General features: G+C 43.4%; 1 protein-coding gene and 1 long non-coding RNA gene across 2 annotated transcripts in view; one reads left to right on the top strand and one right to left on the bottom strand.

The window, feature by feature from the left end:
• PCP4 (Purkinje cell protein 4) overlaps positions 1–11,963 on the top strand; it is a 67,096-nt gene extending 55,133 nt beyond the window's left edge. The window contains exon 3 of the mRNA XM_073328470.1: positions 11,621–11,963. Coding sequence (XP_073184571.1) covers positions 11,621–11,748 — 128 coding nt within the window. The 3' untranslated portion in view covers positions 11,749–11,963. The remainder of the gene's footprint in view (positions 1–11,620) is intronic.
• On the bottom strand, positions 41–12,189 carry LOC140905340 (uncharacterized). Its single transcript, XR_012156829.2, has 3 exons — positions 12,136–12,189; positions 11,097–11,171; positions 41–168 (listed from the first exon to the last, which is right to left on the bottom strand). It is a non-coding gene; the product is annotated as an uncharacterized LOC140905340 (long non-coding RNA).
• Between the last annotated feature and the right edge of the window lie 782 nt (positions 12,190–12,971).

Genomic DNA, 12,971 nt, shown 5'->3' with positions numbered 1-12,971 from the left:
TCAGATAATTAGCTGTAGAGTTAACCTGATCACTAATCACAACCTTTATTTCTCTCTGCTGTCATACTAGAGATGTAGGTTCTAGGGTTTGTTGTCCAGGGTTAGGTGGTGATTACTGCGGGGAAGTTATACCATCCAGGCACCTGTTTCCTTCAAAATAACCAACCACTGCAAAAGAAATAAAACAAAACCCAGTCTCACACTCTCAGACAGAATGGGTTGCCTTAGAGATTTGGAAGTGGTACTTGAAAACGTAAAGTTGTTAATACCATAAGTTAAGGAAATCAGAACCAATATATTTACCTGCAGAGAAAACTCCATCTCACCAAGTAGAATGGTTACAACAAAATTATATCTGTGTAGGTACTACCCTGTAGAATTTTAAATGCATAGATAGGAAAGCTCTTCTATAATCCCTGAGCTTGTTGGTAGGAATGTCCTTTTAAAATAACGAAATTTATGTGTTGATTCACATCTTCAGAATTAGATTCTGATATGCCATTGTACAAGGGTTGGGGGAGGGAGCTTCATTCCTCCCCCCCCCACACCCCAAATCTGTTTACTGACCTATCACTGCAGGGGTGTGAAGACATAGCACCCCTGCTGTGTCCTCAAAGTTGGTAAGGAGTAGAGAGGGCCACGCTCCTCTCACAAAAAGCAAAGGAGTACTAGTGGCACCTTAGAGACTAACCAATTTAGTTGAGCTACAGCTCACTTCATCAGATGCATTCAGTGGAAAATACAATGAGGAGATTTATATACACACAGAACATGAAAAAATGGGTGTTATCATACACATTGTAAGGAGATTGATCACTTAAGATGAGCTATTACCAGCAGGAGAGCGGGGGGGGGTACCTTTTGTAGTGATAATCAAGGTGGGCCATTTCCAGCAGTTAACAGGAACGTCCGAGGAGCAGTGGGGGGTGGGTGTGGGGGAAATAAACATGGGGAAATAGTTTTACTTAGTGTAATGGCTCCTCTCACACAGGCAGTAACTTCACAAAGGCCTATGCCTTGGAATTATACCAGCAAGCTAGGCAAGATCTGAGCCAGAATGGGACTCTGGTCTTTCACATAAATCCAACAAGTTGGAGAAGATCAGCCAGGAATCTCACAGAGGGCTGTCTCTTTACATCAACCCAGCAAGCTGTAGTTGAGCCATGGAGCTTACAGAACTTTGTGTCTTCACATTAGATCAGCCAACCAGTGGTGCTGAGTGTGTAACTTCTCATAGGTCTGTGCCTAGATATCAACCCAGGAGGTTAAAAGCTGGCCAGACATACCAAACCCACTAACAAAATGCAGAAGTTGGTCTTGGTTATGGCTTAATTGGCTTGTTGGCTAGGTTTTGGCTTGTTGCTTCTTTTTTTTTAATCAGCTCCTGGCAAGCAGGGTCAAGCAGAGGAGAGAATCAGGGGTGCACAGCGGGCCCACCAGAGTCCCAGACTGCACGCCGGGGGCGGGCGGGGGGGGGGGGATATAGTCACAAAGTGTTGGGGTTCTAAGTGATTGGCTTGTTTTGGCCTTGTTTTGAAATGAGATTAGCTTGATTTTTGGCTTATTGTGAAAGTCGGGGTGCTTATTTACTGTGTGAAAGTTGGCAACTGTGGAGCTGACCCAGAGAACTGATAGAAGATAAGGCCAGCCCAATAAGGTGGTGGTAGTAAGGCAGTAACCACACAAAAACCTGGTCTCTGACCAGGCAAACAAGCAAGATTGGTGGTAACCCGTAGTATCACAGATATTTTCCTTGACTCACTAAAGCTACTGAGCTGGTGAGTTCATAGAGACCTGAGCCTTGACATCAACTCACCAAACTAGAAGTATGGAAGTTTCTGAGATCCCTCTCAGAAAGTAGTGCCTTGAAATTACCCCAGCAAGCTAGAGATGCTGAGCCGGTGAGATCACAGAAGCATGTGCTTTGATATCAATCAAGTTCAGAGGAGCCTAACATCACCAAGAACAGCAAGGTAGAATTGCTGAGTCAGTGAGCTCTGCGGTATCTTTTAGTGAGTGATGCTGAGCAGGGGTTAAGAAGAAGGGGGAGCATGTTGGAACAGAGCTTGACTCTGTTAACACTAGAAACAGTGTTATTCCTGGGCGTGGAAGAGCTCAGCTCCTTGAAGTTTCCCTCCTGCCTGTTCACTGTCTGGTAAAATGAGGACGTCAGGTAGAAGCATCTACAGTCCTGCATCAGAAGAGCAGGAGGTGCTGTCCCTGGCTGGGGAGTTTTTGGGCTCTAACCTTTCCTGCCAGTGGGTGGATCAGCACCAGCATCTGATGGGAGAAAAACTGTCTGAGCTGAGACCCCTATCTGCCTCCTTTCTTCAGCTGCAAGATCTGTCCTTCTGCTGGCTCCCTCTCCCGTCCAGGGGGACAGAGAAGGAAAGAAGCAGTCTGCCACCTCCAGCTCTCCCTCTGTTCCAGGGACAGTTGGAAGCTCTGGCTTTCCTCCTCTAGCCTGAATGTGGGGAAACAGAATGGTGTTGTCAGTTCTCTCTGCTCTCCTGGCCCTATATAGTGGAGAGGGTCTTTGGGAAGACCATGATTTGCCTATTGTGTTTCTCCACACTCTGCACACATTCACACTCTCTGGCAGGGTATGAGCCTTCATGGGAACTGTTGTGAAATTTGGTGAGGTAGTCTCTTGTCCTGTCACACAAGATGATGCACCATCACTTTACCACATGGCTGAAACATCCATGGGACCAGAAATGAGGAGCTCCCCAATTCAGTGTTCGTCTGGTTTAACCATGGCCTGTACTGGCTGGCTTAACAGGCTGGGGTCAGGGAAGCATAAAGGATGGTGCAGCCTGTGTAGTCCCCCTGAGCACTGGGCCACTTGAGGAGGTATTGACCCTATGGGAGACAAAGTGCCTACATGAGCTAACTTTCTGTGGGGTGCTGACATTCTTCCCCATCCCTTAGTTGCGTCAGTTGCTAAATACTGCAGTTCAGTCCTTGAAAACAATGTATTCTTTGGGGTATATTCTACCCACGTTTCTGTAACTCCTGTTGATCCTTACTGGGACAAGGAGAGCATGTGGTACTTAAGATCTGAAGTGTCATTACTATTTATAGTTTTCAGCCCATGCTTCAGTACAGTTTCATTCCGAATGTTGTTAGAGGAAATGAGAAAAAAAAATCTTTGCTTCATTTATGGCAACATGAAGCTATTCTAGAGCAAAGAGTGAACTGAAACTCTTAAGTTTAACTCTCTAATTTTCTAACATCGTTTGAAACGTGTATTTCCCTATACCTCCTTGCTTTAATGCCTCATAGGACTGTTTTGCATTCATGGCTCTGGAGGAAAATGTAATGTTTTTCCATTTTCCTGTGTTGTCATCATTCATTTTGGTATAGACTTGAGAAGTAAAGCAAGAAGTTAGCCAAAGGCATTTGTGAGTAATTACACTTGCACCACGTTTCTCAGGAGGTAGCTGGGAAGCTTCAGTGTGTACAAGGATTGTTCGCCTCTTGACAGGAAGAGTCTGACAAAGTTTCATTATCCATCTAGTATTTGTTATTGATTATAACTTTCTGAAGCACAAAAGAAGGTTAACATTCTAGTGTTTGTTCAGGAAATGGAATAGATAGTTCTGTAATACTCACTTATAGAATTAGAGATTTATTGGACACTACAAATTCCAGTGCCAACTCCAGCACACACAGGCAGAAAGACTGAACTTGCTAACAACCCCAGATCAGAACAACAAAAACATAACATACAAGACAACTGCTTAATGCTAAGATAAGGACATAGCACCATCTACTGATGGAGGTGCTGTCTAAACTGGCCAATACAGATCATATAGTATTGCAGCTGGCAGATATTTCATTATGTTAAGTCATTTTGAGGGGTGTTATCATTGGGAGACTCAGCTTAACTTGCCCATATAAAATAAAAAGAGTGGGGATGAGGGATAATCTTTGGAGAGAGGAGGGGAATCCTGTTGCTTGTGTATCAGTACCAGCATTTGAGCATGTTAGTAGTGGACAAGTCTTAACCTGGGAGTCTGGTTTGTGAATATTGTGTTTCATTTTAGATTGGACGTAATGTTCTATGGAGAGTCTAATGTTCCTGACTGCCATAAAACACCTGTAGAATGTGTCTTCACTGGGAAAAAAGGTGTGATATTAACTCAAGTTAGCCAACTTGCAGTAAAATCCTACAAGAGACGGTCCTGTTTGTAGTTTTCACAGAAGGTTGCTGGTCACGTTAACGATTTTACCTTGAGTTAGTTCAACTGAGTTAGCCAACTCAAGTTAAGAACACCTTTTTTTCCCTTGTGAAAACAAGACCACGTGTGTCCATCTGACTCATTCTACACAGGGACATACCAGATCGGTCTGGTGTCTGTCAGTGGCCAACTGATGCTTCAGAGGGAGCTTCTAGAAACCCCACAATGGATAATTATGGAATAACCTGCCTACTGGGCAAATTTCTTCTTAACCTTCTTCAGTTAGTGGTTGGTTAATGCCTGGAATCGTGAGGGTTTATAACCCATTAAAAACAAAACATATATGTTATCATAGATGCATCATGCCAGAGCACCACCACATAGTGAAACCTGGCTTTGCAACCCCTCTGCCCCTCACCCTTCTCTGGACTTCAGTGCTCTGTGCAGTGGACTTGGCCCTCCAACCAAGTCACACGAAGAATCCCACACATTCCAGGGTAACAAACCCCAGTTGAAAGGGGCAAAGACTCTTCCATCCTTTTCAGAATCTATTCTCCACAAACTTCCTCACTCTATTACAGACCACTGCCTCCCAGGGCTTTCTCCATGGATGCCTGGCTTCCCCAGTGACTCTCAGTGCTTCTTCCCTGGAGTCACTTCTTCCAGGCCTGCTTTAGGAGTCTTCTCCTCAGCTACCTTTTCCCTTCAGAAATAGTCCCAGGGTACAAGCTCCTTCCTACAGGCGCCTCTATTGTTCCTTTGCCAGCAAGCAGAAAAGATTCCTAGATCTCTCCTGCCCTGTAGTCTTTCCTTTATAAGAAACCCCCAGCCTGCATTTCGTCAGCAGAATCTAATCCATAATTACAGGTCTCCTCTGAAGGTGCCAAAGCATGAGCTCCCTGTAACTCTGTCACTGCCATTGTGGGGTTTATACACCCCATCACAATATCTATATCTATCTTCTGTCTAATATAAGTAATATACCCACATACATGGCTAATCCTTTTCTGAATCCTATCAATTTCTAAATCTAAGAGTCTAAATGAGTCTTGTGTCTATATCATCAGATCGTTCACATGTTTCAATACTACAGCAAGAGGAATTGCACTACTGATTTCAACAGGAACAAAAATGGTTCCAAAAATAGAAAGGGTGGAACCAGCTCTTCAGTTGTATAAATTAGTGTAGTGCAATTGACTTCAATGGAGCTAGGCTGATGTACACCAGTTGGGGATTATTTGGTTCAGAGAGCCCAAAGAAAATGTATCACAGTTGGTGGACTTTATAATCTTAGGTTTCAGAGTAGCAGCTGTGTTAGTCTGTATTCACAAAAAGAACAGGAGGACTTGTGGCACCTCAGAGACTAACCAATTTATTTGAGCATAAGCTTTCGTGAGCTACAGCTCACTTCATCGGAAGCTTATGCTCAAATAAATTGGTTAGTCTCTAAGGTGCCACAAGTCCTCCTTTTCTTTTTATAATCTTATACATTCAAGAAAGAACTCCAGAACTTCATGTCAGCACAGCAAGAAAATCTTTGCCACAACAGGGAATGATTCAGTCCAGCTGAGATTTCATACTACAGTCGTGTGAAAGTAGCTATCTCATCCTAACTTGATAGCTTAACTTCTTCTATTAAAATTACGAAGTGAAGGTGTGGTTGGTGTCTTCCCCTTGTGCAAACTCTAAATGAAGCTTGAGCTGCAACTGTTTATTTTTGTTTTTAAATACTAAGTCTCTCAATTATGATGACAATGAGAAGCCGAGCACTAGCCAAAAGCTTGCCATGGTACGGTAGAAGTGGAAAACGTTCCACAGACTGCCAAAAGTAGTGTATCAACTTCTGAGCAGATTAAATGCTTCCCTTTAGAATTCCCAATAAACATTTTGATAAAATAAGAACATTGCTCACTTCTGTATATTCCACTCCTCCTGGAAGAGTTTTACTGTAATATTTTAATGGAGAGCTTCAGTGACCTGTAATCTCATAAAAATCTCTCCCTCTCCTTAGTACTTCTTCGTAGCCACAATCTGGTTACTAGTAGAACTGGTGAGAACACCAGCATTTTTTTCTCTGGAACATTTCAAATGAATTTCTTTTTCAGTAAATTTGAACCAAAACAAAAGGAGTTGGTTTAAATGTAAAATGTCGTTTCAGGGGTTTTTGTTTGTTTATTTAAAAAAAATGAAACAAAATCACACTAAGACTCAATGAAAATTTTCATTTCATTTTGATATTTTCTATGAGAAAACCATATTTCTCCAGAATTGATATATTCCCCCCCCCCAGAAAAACAAAACAACAAACCCAGAACAAACCCAAAACCAACAGTTTTGTCAAAAAACTATATTTTACAGTGGGAAATTTTTTTGTTCCAGCTCTAGTTACCAGTCTGCCAGTCAGACCCAGGTCCACAAAGGGACTTAAGCATTTAACATCCAGATCTGGGTGCCACTGTGATCCACAAAAACCCTGTTCAGCTGTCACTTAACTCTGTAAGCACTTAAACTCACTAGGAGTTTAACTTTTCTCTGGCTTGGTCTACACTAGAAAATTAGGTTGTTTTAATTACGTCAGTCAGGGGTGTAAATCCACAGCCCGGAGTGGAGTTGTTACGCTGTCCTAAGTCCTGGTGTAGACAGCACTAGGTCCATGGAAAAGGATTACTTGCACCAATGGGAGAACCCCTCCTGTCAGTGTAGGTAGGGTCTACACAGCCAGGTCTACACTACAGACCTGTATTGGTATCACTGTGTCACTCAGGGGTGTGAAATATCCATACCCCTGAGCGATGCAGTTATACTGACCTAGCCCACCCGTAGACACACTGTGCTGACAGGAGAGCTTCTCTGGGAGAGGCAGATTGCCATCGGTGCAGTTAGACGCTCTCCCATCGGTGCAGAAGTGTCTTCACTAAAGTGCTCCAGCAGAGCAGTTGCACCGGTGCAGCTGTGCCGCTGTAGAGCTGGTCGTGAAGACAAGACCTACCCTGAAGTGCTGCAGCTGTAGCATTTGAAGTGTAGATCTAGCCTTTGTTAAAGAACCCTAGGGGCTTAAATTTCTACCTCTGGGCATGCTCACTGCTTCCGCTCTCTGGCCCAGTGCATATTTATACATAGTGGGACAGCTTCAACAGGACAAGACAGAGACCCATGTCAGACCATCCCATGGCTCAGTGATCAGGGCACTCACACGAGAGGTGGGAAACCCCTGTTCAAATCCTCTCTCATCAGGCAGCACGGGGAGTTGGATCAGGGTTTCTCACATCTAAGTGAGTCCCCTAATCACTGGACTAAATTTATAAGGTGGAGCCCTCCCTTCTCCACACTATGTGCCACCACTGTTCTTGTAAGTAACAGATTAGGTACCTGACTGCAGGTGGTTCCCCAGCAGACATAGGTACCTAACTCAGCCCAGATACAGGTGCCTAACTCCCTGAGATGGGCAGGACTTCGGAAACATGCTCCTTGTCAGCCCCTACTCTTGGCTAACTCAGGCAGGCTTTTGTGGATCCCGTTTTCAGGTGCTTATCTCTGCACATGCATTGTATAGGGAGCCTAGGCACATAACCCAGGCTTTGTGGATTCTACTAAGTGGCTAGCAGCCTAAAGGTTAGGGTGAGCATTGCAACACCTAAGTCCCTTTGTGCATAGGCGCCGAGTCCCTGAGCACTCCGGAGCTTGAGCTCTCATGGAAAAAAAAATAGTGGTGTTCAGCACCCACTAGCCACAGCTGTTTGGAGGCTCAGGAAGGACTGGGGAGGGCAGAGGGCGGCAGGGGGGCAGGGGCCTCACGGGAGGTGTTGGGGCTGGGGCGGGAAGAGGCAGAGTGAGGGTGGGGCCTTGGGGTGGAGCATCCCTGGGGAAAAATAAAAGTCAGTGCCTAAGCTTTGTGGATCTGGGCCTTGGCATCGAAACTCATATTTCTGTAATGGGGAGCAAGTATGTCTTAGGGTATGTCTACATCACGAAAAAAAACCTGTGGCCTGACTGTGGGTGGCCCAGTTCAGTTGACTCAAGCTCAGGCTTGGGGTCTAGCAGTGTAGATGTTCGGGCTTGGGCTGGAGCCTGGGCTTAGAGGCCATGTGAGGAGGGAAGATCTCAGAGCTTGGGCTCCAGCCCAAGCCCAAATGTCTACACTGCAACTTTATAGTCTCACAGCCCAAGCCTAAGCCAGCTGACCTGGGCTCTGAGACTCAACACCGTGTGTTTTTTAATCACGGTGCAGGCATATCTTTAGAGGTTATGAGAGCTGGGCTCTGTTCCTGGTTCTCCTACTGACACATTGTGTGAGTCTGTGCAAATTTCTGCCTCAGTTTCCTTATGTATAACATGGAGATTATGTTTCTGTATCCCGTAGGGTCAATGAATGAATGTTTGCAAAGAGCTTTGAGTTTCTCGGATGGAATGGTTATAGAAGTGCAAAGTAATACTAATGGGATTAAGTTTTCCACCAAGAAGCCTTAATTTAATTAACCTTTTGATTGCACTATGCAACCAAAATTACTGTATGATCCTAAACAGGCCATCATGATGATGGAGGGGCCAAACTTGAGCAACGCTGTGAGCCAGTTCTCCAAGTCAAAATGGCACTCACTGAAGTTTGGCTCACCTGCCCCCCTCATAATAGAGAGTTGGGTGGGCCAAACCTGAGTGGTGCTGTGACCCTGCATGCCAGGTTACAATACATAGAGTAGGGCACCAACTCTATTCCCACAAGACAAAAGGAACGGCTGCTGCAGAGTGAGTCATGGACACACACACACAAAAAGTCATGAGTAAATGGACAAACACTATGACTTTTTTTCCACACCATGACAAGCCTACAGCCTTAATAATGATACAAAATTTCAAGCCTGCAGGGGCTTTCTAAATTGCCTGGGCCCCTGTGCACTTGCACCCTCTACTCCTCTGCCAGTGTTCCCAGGCCACATCCTGCCTCCCAGTCCCTGGCGCTGCCTCTCCACAGCCTATGTTTAACACAGCCTCTCCTCTGGTTCCCAGGCTTCTCCTTAGGTCCTCACTGCTCCTTCTTTCCCTGTCAGAACACCAATCTCTCAGGACTGGCTCTCAGTGCCTTGCCCCATTTCCAGGATCTCCACAAGAATTAATTCCATCCCTGTGGGCTTCTCCAGTCTGCCTTTCCCAGATCCTTTCCAGAGGCAGGGAATTTCCTACCTCCTCTCTCCTGGATTTCTCACTCTTGGGCCTCTCTCCTGGACCTTCTCAGTAGCTTCTGCTTCATTCCTTTATGAAGACGACCCAGGTCCTCCCCAGCTGGGTCTAATAACAAATCAAGCCCGTTATAATCTCCAGATGCAACAAAGTGGACTAACTAAGCTCTGACTCCTATTAACCTGTTCACCTGTGTGGGGTAGAGGCCCCATCACAGATGGGGTAACAAGAAAAGATAAAGAGCTCTTGAAATTTAAATAATTTATTTCAGAATTTGTGTTATAAATCTGTTATAATTTTCTTAAAAAATAAAAACAAAATAATGTCAACATATTTGTTTATTAATAATCATCATTATTTATAGAAGACCTTATTTGCATCATCCTTACTCATGAGGAAGAATATCTTGCTCTGAGTAGGTTTCAGAGTAACAGCCGTGTTAGTCTGTATTCGCAAAAAGAAAAGGAGTACTTGTGGCACCTTAGAGACTAACCAATTTATTTGAGCATGAGCTTTTGTGAGCTACAGCTCACTTCATTGGATGCATACCGTGGAAACTGCAGAAGACAGTATATACACACAGAGACCATGAAACAATACCTCCTCCCACCCCACTGTCCTGCTGGTAATAGCTTATCTAAAGTAATCATCAAGTTGGGCCATTTCCAGCACAAATCCAGGTTTTCTCACCCTCTGCCCCCCCCCACACAAACTCACTCTCCTGCTGGTAATAGCCCATCCAAAGTGACCACTCTCTTCACAATGTGTATGATAATCAAGGTGGGCCATTTCCTGTACAAATCCAGGTTCTCTCACTCCCTCACCCCCCTTCAAAAACCACACACACAAACTCACTCTCCTGCTGGTAATAGCTTATCCAAAGTGACCACTCTCCCTACAATGTGCATGATAATCAAGGTGGGCCATTTCCAGCACAAATCCAGGTTCTCACCCCCCCCAACCCCCATACACACACAAACTCACTCTCCTGCTGGTAATAGCTTATCTAAAGTGATCATCAAGTTGGGCCATTTTTGTGTGTGTTTTCTTTTTGCTCTGAGTAGTTCCACTGAAATCAATACGATAGTTTTGGATTAAGGTTCTACTCAGCGAAAGAATGACTGAGTTGGAGTCCATAGTGTCTAAACTGTGGTAGGCATTTCAGTAAGCAGTTGAAAAGACATGCAGTATTTCCACCCCCAAGTATTCAAAAATTATGAATTAGATGCCTCCAGAACAATGAGCTTTTTAATACAATCATGAGATTTCAAGAATAAAACATTTGGCATTCCTTTTTATATGGTCTGTAACTTTTGCACCTTTAGGATTCATATTTTAAAAAATTCTCTCTGCTACTGTGAGGGCTAGCTATTTCCTTAGTCTTTTCAATTAAAGCTGAATTTCTGGTGTAGCCCCATGAGTCCAGGATGTAGGGCTGTAAGAAACACCTTAAATATTGCAAAACTTGTGATAAAATTACAAGATATAGAGACACTAGAAATGGTCTCTGCCCTAAATATACCATAGATTACAATCCGAGGCAAGACAAGGCAAGTTGTTCTGAATGATTGGACCTCTGGATTTGGACAGAGCCCCACTAATGCCATTGAGGCTCCATGCAGGCATAGATGTGTCCTGGCATGCAGTTCATTGTAGGACTGGGTGCTAAATTTGGCCATAACATTTTATAAGTAGAGCAGGATGAAAATTTTTGGATGAAGCTTCCCCCCCACTTACCTCCCAAGAATGCAGGTTGAAACTCTTTGCATGTTCATGTTGAATTCGCCACAGTTTCAGTCAGAACGCCCAAACCTTTGGAAACAAAAATTCCAAAGAAGTCAAATTAACTTTGACATTTTCAAAAGGAAACATTTTGACTTCTCAACTTAACGACTTTTCATTTCAAATCTTATGTCAGTTTTATTACAAATACTTTTAAAGGTTAAAATAACCTTGAAAACAAAAACAAACAAAAAAAAACTTTTTTGGTTCAGACACCAAATAAATAGATCTTATTTATAATGAGAACTCTGCTATAATTAGAGCACCAATTAGAGCATTGCAGTTTCCCCAGAATGTTAGTTCAGCTGCTGGGGCTCAGCACTCTGTCACAGTTGCCTTTTAGTTCTCAAATAGCTTTTGTGGCTTCATAGCCACAAAATGAGAGAAATGCGGGGGGTGGGGGAGCTTCCATCTCATGGTGCAGTTGGTTATCATATTCTCAAATTGATATTAATTTGTTTTTCATTTTCTCGGGACAGATGGACAAAAGAAAGTTCAAGAGGACTTTGACATAGACATGGATGCACCAGAGACAGAACGGGCTGCCGTGGCGATACAGTCGCAGTTCAGAAAATTCCAGAAGAAAAAGGCAGGATCCCAGTCTTAGTAGCTACCTCATAGTTTAAAGTGGTAGTTCTGAGGTGATCTGTCTGGAAATTAATAAATAAAACTAAGATGCATGTACAGAATATTTAAAACCCTATTGGCAGGTATATAACAATGAGCTTGTGTGTGACTTCATCCTTGTGATTATCTCCAGTCCCTGTTCTTCTGTAACTCACCATTTTACTTGATGTTGTAATAAAAAGTTAGGATGAAGTAATTAAAGTGTCTTCTTGCATCTGTCTTTAGATTAATCCAGCAAGCACAGTGTTACAGACAAATCCAGCCCAGCCTGTTTTCCTCTTCACTTACAGCTTTGAGACATAATGTAGCACCATATGTTATGAGATTTTTGCTGAGGGAAGAGAGAACATGTCTGAGCCCTGCTTACCTCATTTGGAGAATTTCAGCTGCCAGTCAATTGTGACAATAAAATGATTTTTCCTGTAATGAGGTGAAAGTAAAAAATCACAGACAGGAGGTGGTATGGAGGAGGCAGGGGAGCCATTTATTTTTGTCTCACAATTCAGACAATAAAATGCTTTAGGTGAGGAAATCACTACCCACAGTGGGTCCCAAGATCAAAAACAGAGAACACAATACATCCCCATTTGGATTCTACTGGTCAGAATTACACAGTTTATGCCAGATGTCAACAGTTCTAGAAATAACCCTCCCCTTTCATCCCCCGCCAACACCATACATATTCAGAGATTTGATGGAGAGGGAGATTTTCCCCTCTAAACTCTTTCTTTCCTGGTTATAACAGTTCATTACCTATCCAAACAATTAATGTATTTTTCCTGGCCCTCTATATTTTCCCATGGTTTGCTAAGTAAACCACAACATATGCTTTGCCTCCCGCTACAGTTTTCTCTTTAGGTACTTTATGTGATGACCCTTCCCCACCCTTCACTGAAGTATCTAGTTTTTCATTACTACATTTAGCCTTACAGCACCCTTGTAAGATAGGGAAGCACTATTTTTCCAGACAAAAAGTAAGTAAGAGCCAGGATTAAATTCAGATTTTCTGAATCCTAGTTCAGTGCCTCAATCACAAGACCATATTTTGTCTCTAGCTTTGATGCCTTTCTGTTGCTTACCTCCTTTAGAAATTTCACAAATAACTTGCCAATATGAGCCTAGTAATCTCAGGATATGGAATGTAGAGAACACAGACTTTCCATTTATCTTTCAAAAGGTACACCACACCATATAATAAGAGCC

Source organism: Lepidochelys kempii, chromosome 1 (genome assembly GCF_965140285.1).
Source record: "Lepidochelys kempii isolate rLepKem1 chromosome 1, rLepKem1.hap1, whole genome shotgun sequence".
In the NCBI taxonomy this organism is placed as follows: domain Eukaryota; kingdom Metazoa; phylum Chordata; order Testudines; family Cheloniidae; genus Lepidochelys; species Lepidochelys kempii.
Note: the sequence above shows the minus strand (reverse complement) of the source record. Positions and strands in the feature narration are given on the sequence as shown.